At 39.8% G+C, this 15,183-nt stretch overlaps 1 protein-coding gene across 1 annotated transcript; it reads left to right on the top strand.

The window, feature by feature from the left end:
* The first annotated feature begins 3,308 nt into the window (after positions 1-3,308).
* LOC121178924 lies at positions 3,309-10,067 on the top strand. The gene is made up of 7 exons (XM_041033427.1): positions 3,309-3,550; positions 5,212-5,248; positions 7,929-8,925; positions 9,052-9,210; positions 9,511-9,603; positions 9,711-9,881; positions 10,038-10,067. Exons 3-7 carry the CDS (start codon positions 7,933-7,935, stop codon positions 10,065-10,067), a joined length of 1,446 nt encoding a protein of 481 aa, XP_040889361.1. The 5' UTR covers positions 3,309-3,550; positions 5,212-5,248; positions 7,929-7,932.
* The last annotated feature ends 5,116 nt before the right edge of the window (positions 10,068-15,183 follow it).

Genomic DNA, 15,183 nt, shown 5'->3' with positions numbered 1-15,183 from the left:
TTCAGTTGATTAGGGAATTTCCAGTCAAAGAGAAGTGGATACCGTTAGGCGAATAGGATTTGCATTTTGTAAATAAAGGAAATTGTTACTTCAAGACTGCAGATAAACAGCCCTGAGCTTGAGAAAGGACTTCGATGATTCACCAGAATGGAATGTGAAAATACTGTCAAGACCTGGAAACTGAGATATGTTGACTGACTGACTGTGAGAAGTTTAGGGAAGAGAGGTCTGTGTTGTATGAAAACCTACTGAGCTGGGGCTCACTTACCCTAGTTTGACATGACAGTTCTGCTGTGTGGAAATGAGAAAGTAAACTAAGTTTCTGCATATCACCATACAACACACAGCAAGCCAGCAGGCTAGTGAGGTAACACCAAAATAGGGAATTAAAGGATAACATGGGTGTTTCATAGATCTACAGACAGACTGCTGTGGTTTGCTGATTGTGTTTAGACTTGAGTTTGGTGTGGTAATGTTTAGGGCCAACTGCTGGGGCTGTCAACATGCCCCTGCACCAGCAAATCACTTAGCTGAAACTGCCATGTAAAGGACTGATACAGGACAGGACCACATATTTAGTCTGAAAAACAAGACCAAGATGAGGCAGTTACCATTCCTGTGGTGCTTTATGCTTTTAAGTGAATGCTCATTTCATACAGAATGCAGGGTGTTCAGACAGTGATAACTGAGAGAAGTGAATGTCACAGAGCATTCCTATACATCACAGAGAAAGGACATAAACTTTGTGTCCAAGGACACAGATTATTGATTTGAGTAAAGCTTGATGCACTAACTGCCAAAGAAAAAAAAGTGCATAAATTTATGCACTAGCATGCTAACATTTGTTAGCATAGGTGCACCTGTAGAATGCACCGAGGGCCCTCACCACGAAGCTCAGCCAGTCATGACTTGTGAAGCACGAGTGTTAGCCATCATCCTGAAGAAAGAAGCAGGGATTCAACCAGCTATTGAGGTGAGAGAGGTGAACCCATTGTATTAGAGACAAGTCATAAACCCAAGTATGTAACATTAAAATTTTGATCTGATCATGGTGCTGGATGAAAAGTTAATGGATTTTCATAAATCATCCTTGGGGGAACATGAATGTCTGAGCCAAATTTAACAACAATCCATCCAATAGTTGTCAGTACATTTCACTCAAAACCACAAAGGCCAACTTTGCTAAATTAAAAGTCAAAGGATCAGTAAAGTCTTTAGGATTCATTCTCTTGGCAGCATGGATTTTTGTACCAGATTTAATGGTAGCCCATCCAGTAGTTGTTTGAGAGTCCGGACCAAAGTGGTGGACCAGGTGACAGACTGACATTGGCATCTGCAGAGCTATCCTGCTAATAAGGCTACATATTGGTCAATGGAGATAAAACTTGCTTTTCTGGTCCATTCAATAGAGCGGTAGGACAGACATAGTCTAGCTGCTGCTTTGCAAAGCTTTACAAAAATTCTTGATTGTCATTAGTAAATGCTATTTCAAAGGTCAAGACTGAACTTTAAAACCGTAACTTTTCGACACAGATTTAAATATTCTTTTTCACCCGTGGATTCAACAGAAAATTTCAAGGGGGGGGGGGGGGGGGGGGGGGGTGAAGGTGACCTTTTACCAATCATCTTGTCTCTTGTGAGGTCAGGTGGCCAATGTGGGAAGAGTCTTTGCAAAGGTTAATTTTAAGGTAATCAGTAACTTTCATGCAATAGTAGGAGCTGATGGCTTGGAGGGAAGAATAAATGTTAGAACAAAAGCTTGCCTGGGGTGTCTTCTGTTCCAGATGAGAATGAACTGCTGCATGACTCCGTCACAGTCTCTAGTATTGTAGTAAACATCATTCTGCACCATTCCTGCTAAATGAAGTCACCACAGTGACACAGGGACTCAGTGTACACTGGCCTGACTTGGATTAGGCTCCTCTTCACCCCTGGTTCCTGGAAGAAGGACATAAGATCAGTTTAAGTAGCAAAACTAGTGGTGTCTTCATGATTCTCTTATGAAACAACATCTGGATAATAAATGGTTTACAACTTTCTTGGCCTCTGATTTATGGCAGTTGTTTTTTGCCAGTGAAGCAGAGAAAACGTTGTCCTTCACTAAAACACGTTCCTGAACATAATTTTTTTACTTACAGGGAATCCTTTCAGGTGGCTGTAGACAAGGTTGCCAGTTGATAGGATTGATTTAGGCTTTTAAATTCCCTTGGTACTTCTTATCAAAGATATAATTATGTAGTAATTATGTTGCATTTCCTCTCAGAGCATACGTCATCCTCACCTCCCCTAAGAAAAACTTTCACTCTTTCTGTCACTGTGACACTTTGCCAGTGACTGAGAGACCGATAAAGAAACCAGACATCGCTGTAGATTACTGTCGACACTTTTCATTGGAATATTATTCAGGCAACCTGTGGGAATACACACTGAAAGATCAGGACACAGGCAACCACACACAGCTCTCCCCTTCTGATAGAAATCCAACAGTTACTGAGATTCTGTTATTAATAGAGCTGGTCCGTCACTGAGAGGTTAATATTGAAAGGTGATATTCACAGTGGAGGACTCCGGGCTCCACTCCAATATGAATATAATGCATTGTTACTTGTCTTTTTCTCAATGAGGGGCCTCTGTCTGCGCAAGAACACCACTCAGAGGCCTCGTGCTTCTCTGCTTGTTTGTTGTGTGAGTTTTTCTTCAAGGCTCTGGGGAATGGGCGTGTAGGTTATACAGGGCAACTGCTGTATTAGCTCGGGTCCATTAAGAAACAGTGTTGTGTTGACAAGGCAGATGATAGATAAACTTGGACAAGGGTCTCAGGAGAGCTATGGAGTTTCAACCACTGCTCGGTCACATTCCTCAGCCTGCAGTTCATTCTGCATTAGGCCGATGGAAATGAGACGCTAAATGATAATGCAAACCAATCAGAACTGTATGTTCACAAATTTTGAATGTCTACAAAGATCATACACTTGCACTGCGATAGCAAAAACGTTACAGAAACACCACTAAAAAACCATAAAGGAACGTGTTACTATCTGTGGAAAAAGAAGAAGGGAGATCTTTTCTTCCTGTAACAATATTCTTTTTCCTCTTCAACCTTGCTCAGGAAGATTAGAGGTCAGGGTCAGATACACAAAAAAATCCCTCTAGCTGTTTGTGTGTCAAAGCGTTACTCAATGACATTTTAGCAGTGTGGGTACTTACCCACACAGGATGTCCTTCAGCTGAAGGACAGTCCAGCAACCCACAACACATTCTGCTTTCTTTAAATACTATTACACTCTAAAAGGTAATATCTATGCTTACTTAATTTACATTTGTTTACCTTACTTAAGTCTCACTATCCTGTCGATTTAACTCAAGGAATGTGAGTAACATGCTCGCTTAGCCTGAGAGAGGCATAAAACTAAGTTCTCTTGTGTAAACTGGACTTGAAACTTTTTGTGAAGGCTTTAGTTCAGCAGTGCACATGCGCAGTAAAGCATAGCGGGAAGATTCCAGAAACTTTTTGAAACTGATCGTTGGAAGAAGCAGACCTCCTCTCAAGGTGAGTCATTACACTTCAATATCGTCGTGTGTCATCTATGATTTTAATTTTTACACATTATTGTAACAAGCCAGTTTTGCATGTAGAAGGTGATAAGACTATTTGCAGACTAATGTTAACGTTAACATAGGCCTAAACTAAGACTTCGATAAGTTGTTTTTGACAGCGTTTAGTGTTTATGTCTGTAAATGACTGCAAATAATTTATTAGCGTCATAATTGACAAAGAGTAGTATCATGGGGTTAGGTGCCTCCTTGTGGGGAACTTTCGTAACAGTTTAATATAACGTTCACTTTCCCTCCTCCACCGTCGTTTCGCAAGGTTTCTCCTGCACGGTAGGACACACAGAGACACATTAGCTATTTTACTTGTAGCCTGTAAGCATGTATACTGTAAGCAGAAAATAGTGTTTCACCTTGTTTCTTCGATTTGTTTCTGTAACTTTGTTTTGTGTCAGGAAAGTCTTGAGTATAAGAAAAGCGAGAAGTTAACCGAATGCTAACTCAGACCTGTTTTTCAAGCTAGCACCCTGTGGAAGCGGGATGATGGGCTAATTATAGACATGCAATGAGAGTTTGGCATATCTGTGTGCATCATGTTATTTACACTGGGTATGTGTGAAACTGTCGCGTAGTTTTTCTCTGCCGTTTTCACGGTGCTTATGGTACTCTCGATGCTCTCGATGCTAATGGCGTTTATGGTGCTTTCACGATGCTAGTCTTCATTTCATTCGGTCAGGTAGAGGCAGCATTCACTTTAAGTGGAGTCGTGCTGTAGGACAGTTTACAAGGAGACACTAAGACAGTGTTATGGATCGGGAGTAACCAAGCTGCGGGAAGACTGATAAAATGCAGGTCCGAAGTTGGTGTAAACTTCGTCGCCGCGTAAGCTATAATACCTGTATGCTGTAATACGATTACATGTGATTTTATTAGTAGCCTGTAGTATGACTATGCCCCGAGAATAGGTTATTTGTAGCACATGGCTAATAACCAAACGCTTTCACTCTGTTGCTATTGGGTCTATATGGGGTCTCTTGCTTCACCAAAGCTAATCATGGTACGTGTTTGGAGCTGCCATTCTGCGGCTGTACAGTCAGACTGCTGTGGGGGGGATAGAGGGCGGAGTTGTCATAACGTTTCCAGAAGCGTGAATGAATGATTGAGATTAAACAGTTAAGTGACAGTACCTATGACGAGATCGATACGAGTCCTAATTAAAAATGACATAGAATAAATTGAAATGTAAACAACATTAACAAAAAAGCCTTGAAAAAAATAAAATAAAATACAGATTATCTTGTTGAGACATTAAACTCATTTTCAAGAGAGACGTGAAGCTTTAGAAATGATTTCTGCATATAGAAATAAAACTTTTTATGTAAGTTTAGGTTAAGTTTTTAATACAATTAACTTTTTTTTGTTTTGTCAGATGCTTAACCAATTTTGTGAATGTTCTGTACATATTATAAAGCATAGTAATTGTAAATTCTTGATACCATAGTATTGATGATATTTGAAGTTGAAAAACCAAAACAGACTAGGTCAGGTGTGAGTGCACTTGGTTTAAAGTAGGATCTAGTGTAAGCACAACCTCCTCCTCTTGTCATATCTATGCATTTAAAGCCATGTTTGTGACTGTTTTTTTTTTTTTTTTTGCAGATTGAAGACAGACAATCAACACTGATGCAGTGGACGTGTAAGTTTTGCAACTTCACCTGTGAAAAGCGAGGGCAGCTTCTTAAACATTATAGACTTAAACATGGTGGCTACACAAGAGCATTACCTTTACCATGTCTTCATAAGCAGTGCCCCTGCACATTTAAGTCCTTTAACGCACTGAAGGTACATTTATCAAGAGCACACTCACTGATCAATGATCATCTTATTGATGCCAGAAAACATGTATTCCAGTGTCAACTTTGTGATTTCGCAGAGCCATGTGCAGAAAAGGAGTTTTTTTCACATTTGCGTACACATATCCGAATGTGCCAGAAAGTCCAGTGTCCCTACAAGAATTGTGATTTTGAAACGAGCGTCTATACAACATTTAATGCCCACAAAAGCAAAAACCATGATGGCAGACAGATGCATAGCCAGTTGCAGTTCAAGCCAGGGATTTTAAAACACACACAACCTTTGATTGAAGTTTCTGGAACTGAAGTGGAAAGTGTCATTCAAGATGAAACTGATTTGCATGAAGAGGAGTTGGTAGCAGGTAATACTGAGGAATTGGAGCATCAGCTTGAGCACAATTTGGCAGCCCTCTTCCTCAGAATGCGAACTGTACTCAGTATATCTGAAAGCGCTGTACAAGATTTAATACAGCAGATACAGCAGATAATGGACCTTTCAAAGCCTTTGCTTTTTTCTGCTGTTCAACGAATACTCCTGAACTACTATCCTGATGCAGATGTGTCCATTGCAAGAGAAATTGTAAATGCAATCTCAGAGAGCAATGTTATTCTGAAACACACTCAGGTTGGAGGTTCCCTATCCACGTCTTGCAAAAGAGCATCATACACAATAAAAGAATTTAAAGTCGTGGAACCTGTTGAATTTGTTATGAGTGAAGAGAAGCAGTCAGTTGTTTACATACCTGTTCTTCAAATGCTCCAGGTTTTGTTAAACAAAGAGGAAATCTTGGACAAGGCTCTCCAAGTTAATAGCAGTTATATGCAAGGATATAACACATTCAGGGATGGTTCATGTTTCAAAGAAAATGCTTTACTGGTGGAAGAAAATTTTACCATTGCTTTGGGTCTCTACATAGATGACTTTGAAGTTGCAAATCCACTCGGAACCTCCAAAAAGAAGCACAAAATATGTGCAGTGTATTGGGTACTTGCAAATCTTGCACCAAGATTTCGCTCTTCCCTCTACTCAATACAGCTGGCTCTTCTTTGTAAGACAAATACTGTCAAAGCATGTGGGTATTCTGAAGTTCTTCGGCCACTCCTTCATGATCTAGTTCTTCTTGAAAAGCATGGCGTATATGTGGAGAAACTGGGATCAAGTGTGAGAGGAACTGTTATGTATGTTGCAGCAGATAATTTGGCAGCTCATTCATTGGGGGGATTCCACGAAAGCTTTGTCTCTGATAAAATTTGCCGCTTTTGCATGGCTACAAGGCAGGAAATACAAGAGAAAGAAGTTAGTTCTGGACATTTTTGCTTGAGAACAAAACAAGAACATGATCAACAGGTGTTGGAAGTTAAGCAAGATGCCAACATGGCAAAGCAATATGGTGTGAAAGACACCTGTCCGCTCAGCGAACATTTGGAGCACTTTCATGTTGTGGGCGGTTTTCCCCCTGATATCCTCCATGATTTGCTTGAAGGTATCGTTCCTTCTGAGCTGTGCATTTGCATTCAGGACTTGATAAAAAGGAAGTTCCTTACACTTGAGATGCTCAATTGTGCTATAAAGGATTTTCCCTATGCACATTCAGACAAGACTAACCAGCCTCAGGCAATACCAAAAACATTTCAAGCAAGAGGGACCATTGGAGGAAATGGTCATGAAAATTGGAGCTTGATCAGACTGATTCCCCTGTTGATTGGTCATCATATCCCAGAGGGAGATGAAACATGGGAAGTTCTGCTGTGCTTGAAAGATGTGGTTGAATTGGCCATGTCTTCAAGATTTACCGAGGAGGTGCTCCACTATCTGGATTTCAAGGTGTCAGAGCATAGGTCTTTGCTTCAAAGGGCATTCCCTCATTACAGGCTCCGTCCAAAACACCATTACCTGGAGCATTATCCCCATCTGATTCAAGTATATGGACCACTTGCGGATGTGTGGACAATGAGGTTTGAGGGGAAGCACAAATTTTTCAAGCGTGTCATTCGTGAAGCCTACAACTTCAGAAATGTTCCTCTGACTTTAGCTGATAGACATCAGAAGATGATGGCCTACCACTTAGAGTCTGCTTCATTTTTTAAACCGGCATTAGAACTGGATAAAGCAAAGAGCATCCTTGTTTCTTCCCTTCCAGACGGTGTGCAGCAATATTTGTTGGCAAGATATTCACCTCAAAAGACAGTCCTTGCAGCAAGATCTGTCTTCATAGATGGGATTAAGTATGCAAGTGACATGTTGGTGTCTGTTGGTTCATGTGCAGGTCTTCCAGAGTTCAGGCAGATTCATCAGATTTTGATTGTGGATACCAATGTTATGTTCATTTGCAGACAGATGTTTGCATGGTATCATGAACACCTCAGATCTTACGAAGTCTGCAAAAGTAGCTCAAGCCTGCTTGTAACCCAGTTAAAGGACCTCAATGACATTGTTCCCCTCTCTGCCTACAGAGTGAAAGGCCAGCTGTTTGTTACCCTGAAACGTTACATTTTGTGCTGAAGTTTTTTTCCCCCTTTCAGAATCATGGACCAATCCTGGCCAGTGAGAGTAGTGGTTGGTGAAAACGACATTCGCAAGGTCAGTTTCCAAGAAAGGCCCAATAGTTTGGAAGAACTCATAAGTGAGCTGAAAAAACGGCTCAATCTGCAATATGACTTCATGCTTCACTATGAAGACCCGGAGTTCAACAATGCTTTTTGCAACGTCTCAGATTTAACCGAATTACCCACAAGACCAACACTGAAGATCGTCTCACTTGAAAATGTAACCGTGACATTGTCTTCAGTCAGCCCTTTATCTTCAGCCTGTGACTGGTCTACAGCAAGTTCATCTGACACCGAAATTCTGCCACACAACACGGAAACCTCACGTGACCCATGGCCATCCACATTTGAGGTGCCATATTTCTCTGTGGATATTGAATATAGACTGAGACAGGGAAACCTCATTTACATGAGAGATGGAACACGCATGTCAGTGTCACGAGACATGAAGCATGACATTTTGCAGAAGCTAGCAGAGGAGATGTATAAATACTCAGCTTATCCCCAAGATGAACACTTCTGTATTGTTGCTGAGGCACTGATCAGTAAGCACCCTTGCCTTAAAGAACCAGGATCCACCAGGGCTTGCAATGGATGGAAGAACAGCTTAAAATTCAAAATGGGTAATCTCCGTGCCAAACTCCGCCAATGTGGAATGGTAGATGTGTCTGTCAACGGTAACAAAAAAACCCGACAGAACCCAGGTGGAGAGCCACCAGCAAAAAATCTAAAGAGACCCAGGAGAAGTGAGACAAACTTTCTGCCTAATTTTCCACTGGGTGAGGATGGACTGACACTTGAAAGCTCTCGACAGAACCTGGAAAATGAAATGAAGAAAAGGTCGCCAAATCTACTCTATGTGAATCGCCTGATGAGCCAGACCTTCTCATTGAGACGTAAAGAAATTGTGGAAGAGCAGCCATCTGTAAAGCAGATGTTGGAACGCTGGCCAGCTCTTTTTAGGAAACAACAGGTAAGCAAAGAGGAAAATGTAGAAAATACAAATGGGCCACCCCATACAATTTGTCAACCAATTTTGTGGTTTTCTTTTCACTTTTTTTTAATAAGATATTGTGTTTCTCTTGTTTTGTCCATAAAGGTTTTTGCAGAGTTCACCAGAGTGGCAAGTAGGGATCTAGAGCAAGACTTCTTTGAGTCCTTGGACCGCCACACCCCACGTTTCCTGGAGATCTTCAAGGCTAAGAAGGGAATCATTGGCAATACACTCTCAGAGATCCTTGTCCAGGTTGAAAACAGGGTAAGCATTCCTTCTCTTTTTGTCTAAGGGACAGGAAATTCTGTTCAGTTGAACATGCACACAATCACACAATTCCTCTTACTCATTTACAGTAATCATTTTAGGCAAAACCAGCCACTTTTGCCTCATATTAATTGTACAAAGGCAAAAAGGATATCAACATTATATCTTAGCAAGACAATAAATAAGTGCTCTCACAAGCGCTCTCAATGAACAATTATCACTTACTTTGGAAAAATGTGATACAGTTTCTTCAGACAATGCTTTTATTTAGTTTTACTGTTTTTCTCCTACTGTTAGACAAATGATGTGATTGCCAAGAGGACTGCTGTCCTGCGCTGTCTGTCGGTTTTCCTCGGGGATGATGGAAGAGAATTCTACCAAGTTTGTTTTGTAAGTATTCCAAAATATGGTGTGTTCTTTGGTCTTATACGTGCACTAGGAAGCCAAGGTTTTCACCTGATTTGTATTTTTTTTTTTACTTTTCTTAATATCCACAGGATTCAGATTCCATGGCAGATTTCAGCCATGTTCCTGTGGGAATATTGACTGTCATTCCTGAAGTCAGTGAGCAGCCACGCCCAAGTGCTCTACACCTTGAACCATCCAGCATTGGCATTATTCTGGAAGGTACAGTTGTCATGGATGACATTGAAAGCCACGATCAAGCTGTTTGCCTTATATTTGGACTAATCTATGCCCTTCATCTTGATTATCCAAAAAGTCTAAAAAACACCTTTGACTTCATTCAAAGGGTGATGCTCAGTCTGGGTGTAGGTAACCTCAGGCCAAAACTTCAGAGCTTGAAAAATGCACTTTTGTTGTAGAGGCTCAAAGCTGCACGCATCTACAACTAACAGTTAAAGATGCTGAAGCATAGACACTTGATTACAGACAGATGATTTGGGGTACTTCTATTATTACTATTATTTCAGTTTGTACAGTTAGGTTTGTGGTTACCTACATTTTTTATTATTACCTAATTGTATTGTGTTAAATATATGGGGTATTTTTTGTTTTAATCAACCAACACTAACTTGTTAGTTAGTCACTAAGTTTAGAAAATAAAAGCCCAAGTTTAAATACTCACTATTAGTGGAGCAGAGATGTAATAGTAATATATTGTTGCAATGTATTGTTATTTTGACATTTTGTGGATTTGTGACATATTGCCCCAAGTAAGGCTAAGTAAGTTTCAATACAAGAGGGTTTACAACTTTTTTACAAATTGGAGTCAAATGTTACGCTACAGTGCCTTCCTGTTACAGTTCAAAGCATACTGATGCTTTATTTAGCCTGAAAGTCGACTAGAGCTTCCTTGTGGTAAGGCTAAAAGTATGATTTATTTGAATTATAGAATTTTATTTGTTTCACTGGCATTGGCCTTTTGTGAAGAGGCTTGTTATAATAGATTTTTGTTTAAAATAAACAGAGCCTTGTGAACTTATCATCCTTTGTTGTGCTTACTTTATTCATATAAGGCAATCGGTTTCCTAGATTCTACTAAGTAAACAGTACTGTTCATGTAGGTTGGACTAACTTGATATAGCTAAGTAAATAACAAGTTAATGTTACTTGCTGTTTCTAAGTTGAAACAACCTAACCAAACTAAGTTAAAATTACTTCACAAAATTAAGTACATACAACAAATCTTAAGTACACAGAACAAGAATATGTAAAGTAACCAAACTTAAAACTATTAGTTATAGTTACTTACCTTTTTCAAGGCAATCGGTTTCCTATATTTTTTTTAGTAAAGTCAACTTGTCAGATTTTAGAGTGTAGCTCCCACACAACTGTTCTATATTTTGCACCCATAACGAACAATGTCTTAATATAAAAATATACATATACATACACTAAAGTTTAGAACTGCACACTGGTTGATATGTGACAGATTCACAGGCGATAGAGAGTTGCATGAAATTCGTCTAAAGAATTTTGTGAACTCAGGTCACCTTTAAATCTGATAGCACAGCACTTTGACCTAGTGTCCTTTCAGTACTCCATATAAAGGATGATAACACACACACACACACACGCACGCACACACAAACACACACACACAGTCTTAGGACATATAGTTGCATAAAGTCATGTCAGACTCTGATCCTCCTGAGGCGAGTCATGTCAGGGTTTGTAAATACCTAAATGGTGACTTTAGCAAATATTCAGCAAAACCACCCAAAACTCCCACATTAGCAGCCATGTTGTTGTTTTAATTGTGGTAATCCTGTGGCTTCCTGTGTGTGTAGGTGGGCTGGTGCATATGTGTGTGTGTGTGTGTGTGTAGAAGGAAGAGTGTGCTTTCCTCCATCTTTCAGTGTTTGAGACAACGTACAGACACTCCTAGTAGGTGTGTGTTATGTCTCTTGTCACCTTTACTCTGACATATTGGAGACAACTCTGTCTGAGTGTGAGTGTGTGAGAGTGTGTGTGTGTGGGTGGGGGTGGGGGTTGAGGGGTAATTTTGGCTGTGAAAAGACATAAATAAAATCCCCCACACGGCTGGCGAGTTGACCAGTGGAAAATGAAACCCTTTAAACTTTACAAGCATCCACATAGGAAAATAATTGCAGAAATGCTGAAATAGGTGTTCCAGCGTGCTTCTTTTCTCAGGCTTTTCCAATTAGCCTGCAGATGTAACTAGCACAGGAGGTCTTTGAGCTTTTGCAGTTTCAGCATGCTCCTTTTAGCTTGGAATATGCTCTTTTTCCACAATCTTGAGCCAAATCAGTAAAGGTCACCCATGTTCACTTTCTTCGCTTTTATTTCTTTGAATATAAGGTAAAAAAAAAAAAAGTCTGAGGAAGGGAGTCCATGCCTCAGATAGTATACCACTGCCTTTCACATGGGCTTCAAGTCTGACTGACCTTTCTTTAATGCGATAACTGCCTTTGGTTTGTGGGCCAATGTTCACACTGAGGTAAAATTATAAAGCCAACACTGCACAGACTTCATTCTCAGCTCCACTGTTTGACCCTCTGTGAGGTTACAGGTGCCATCCCTATGAGTATTTACGCTGAAGCTTCCCCTGAGGTGAGGCTCTATTTCCAGTTTAAAACCTGAACTCTACCAAAATAAAAATCTGATTTTGACCTAGAATCATGTTAGCAAACATTTGCATATTTACACATCCTACACTATTCCTATTCACATAGAGTCATATTTCTGGACACCTGATTTATTTAAGTCCAAGATTCACTCTATGTTTATCTCTGTTCTAGTGTCCACCAGCTCCCAAGAGAAAATACATCTGCCTTTAGCTGCTAAATGCTCACCTAGATGGCTAGTCACTAATTTGTCTTTTGCTCAGGTAACTGCTGAGGTAACTCTGTCTGCTGCTGCTGCTGCTGGAAACAATGAGAGCAGTGAAAGCAAACCAAAAGAATGACACATAAAATGCTCTTTTAGAATAATGACCATATGTTTTCTTATTTTGCCTGAAAAATGTTTCTGTTTAGGAACAAACTCAGAGTTTCCCATGAGCACTTGAACTCACCAACAGGAGGTTTCAGAAGGCTGTTCTTTTACTTTTATTACCATACAGTAACTAAAAGAGCTGTAACAAAAAACACCTTTTAAAATAATATAACCGAATTTTAGTGTGTATAAAGGCGTATTTTCTAAATGTGTAAAAATGTGGTTTCCTGTGTAAAGGGAAAAAAACACCCTTCACACCCTTGCTTCAGAGTAAGACCATGTAACGCCCTTCCCTTTATCATGCTTACGTGCACTGCTGATAATAGGTTGAAAAGGTGAAAGGTTTTCATCAGTGCAAAATTCTCAAGTCTGAGAAACAGTAACGGAGCAGTGTTAATTGTCCAGTGTTTGACACCATGACAGGCACTGTTACTTCATAACCAGGCCTCTGACTTTCTGTATTTACTCTAATAAGCTTGTTTGCAGCTTTACATTATAAAAATGTGACTTTATTGTCTGTGAGTGCAGCTGTGGACCACCTTAAAAACTGGGCCTGTACTACAAACTTGTACAGAAGGGTTGTTAAATGTTTTCATGTCACGTTGCAGTTCATTCTTACTGCCAATAGAGGACAATAAAGGTCATAGATTTCTTTCCTTTTAACAAGAATACAGTCCTGTTCAATTTACACTGCATATGGTAACAAACACCTGGCTGCACCAGCTCCAAATTTAACGATCTATGACCTGAAGCTTTTGACTGATGGACCTAGTGAGAATAAGTCTTGTAATCAAGGAATTGATTTGGTGGTTTAGATTTTACTGTGGGCTGTGGGGCTGGAAACAACTTCTGTGCTGTGTATATTCACTTGTCAAATCATGCAGTCGGATCCATATATATCTGTTGAAAATGTTTACGTTTAAACCTCTTCATGACATAAACTCCTGGATAAAGTAGCATCCAACATCCAGCACATTTCAACATCATCTGGCATTTGTAACTTTATGAGGGGGACAATACTGTTGTATTATCAGCCTCTATGAAGTATAGTGCACTTCCTCTGTGCCATGAGAAAATGTGTTTTTACAGAGTGAAATGTTTCTTTGTCCAAGTTCTGTTGCCTTTGGCAGGTAACATCATGACTCACAGTTCTTCAAATTCAAGGTCCTCTTTTCCTACAGTCTGTACACACACACACACACACACACACACACACACACACACACACACACACACACACAAATGAGCATGAGGGCACCTACAAATGCCCTGTGTGCTTGTCTGTCTGTCAGTTTGCCATGATAGCAACTTTAGTTCCAACAGTGATGAGAGACTGAGCTGAAGATGGATGTCTGTGGGTTTTCCAGGTTTAGTCACACTGAAATCTGTCATGACATGTAGAGCACGTTAGAGCGGAACAAAAACTTTTCCCGACAGTAAGCATCCAGAGAAGATGTACAGCAAAAGAGACCCAAGGTAGTTTGATCTGTAGGCCATTCGGACCAAGACTTCTCATATAGGTCTGTGCTGTTGTTGTTTTGGACAGACATTCATTTTCAGCAGGAATCTGAATGTCCTGTGTCACATTCATCACTGTGCTGTTTCCTCAGGGAAATGCTTACCTCTGTTGATGTTTTACTAATTCCTTCTTATTCTTAAATGTAAAACACAAACATGCACGATAAACATCACACAGGAATTTTGTGGAATTAACTAATCTTTTATCTGAAACTTCATGTAAAAACATAAGTTTTGTTCATTTCAAATGAAATCATTTCTGCTTCATTTTCAAACCACATAAGAACGTGACTTCTTCTGACTGAGAGTCTTAGGACTTAAAATAATGAGTTGAAGCTGTAAGTCCATTATGACAAATGAACAACTGACTTTAAACTATGAAAATATAAAACAACTGTAAAGCAAATCTGACTGGGATGTTTATCAGTGTGACTCAACGGTTGTTAAATTAAGTTTATTAAACATATTCTCCTGAAATTTGGTGAACTTAACCCTCTTTAGATAAAATTGCAAGTTTAGTACCATTAACTCACATTTTTAAAGCAAGGAAACTTTACTGTTTTACAGTGTAGATGACAATAATGTTAGCTGGTTGGTCAGAGTGTCATAAATAACGGCTCATTGCATTACTGCTGGCATTGTTTGCACAATTGTTCAATGTAGATCATAAAATGTAACATGTTCCACACAGTTATTGGCTGAAAAGGGACAAAGTCACACTTAAGTTTCTAGTCTTGGCTATGAAGTCCTGACTGAGGCCCCCCTGTCAAGTCTGCTCTAAATCCCAAACTTTGTGTTTTAAGACCTAAACAAGTCAGCTTGTGGCTTTCACCAGAATTAATGCCACTTTAAATGCACTGTCTCCTCCTGCTCGTGCAGCATGATTGGCTGCTTTTGGAGTAATTGATGGGGCGAAGAGTTGATGCACACAACATAACTCTTAATCTTTGGGATGATTATACTTTAAGTCAAACTTCTTTACAGTGTGAGGTTGATAAAATCAACATAACATGAACGATGGCTCGGCTCTAG

Source organism: Toxotes jaculatrix, chromosome 3 (assembly GCF_017976425.1).
Source record: "Toxotes jaculatrix isolate fToxJac2 chromosome 3, fToxJac2.pri, whole genome shotgun sequence".
Lineage (NCBI taxonomy): Eukaryota > Metazoa > Chordata > Actinopteri > Toxotidae > Toxotes > Toxotes jaculatrix.
This window is presented reverse-complemented; position numbering and strand designations above follow the sequence as displayed.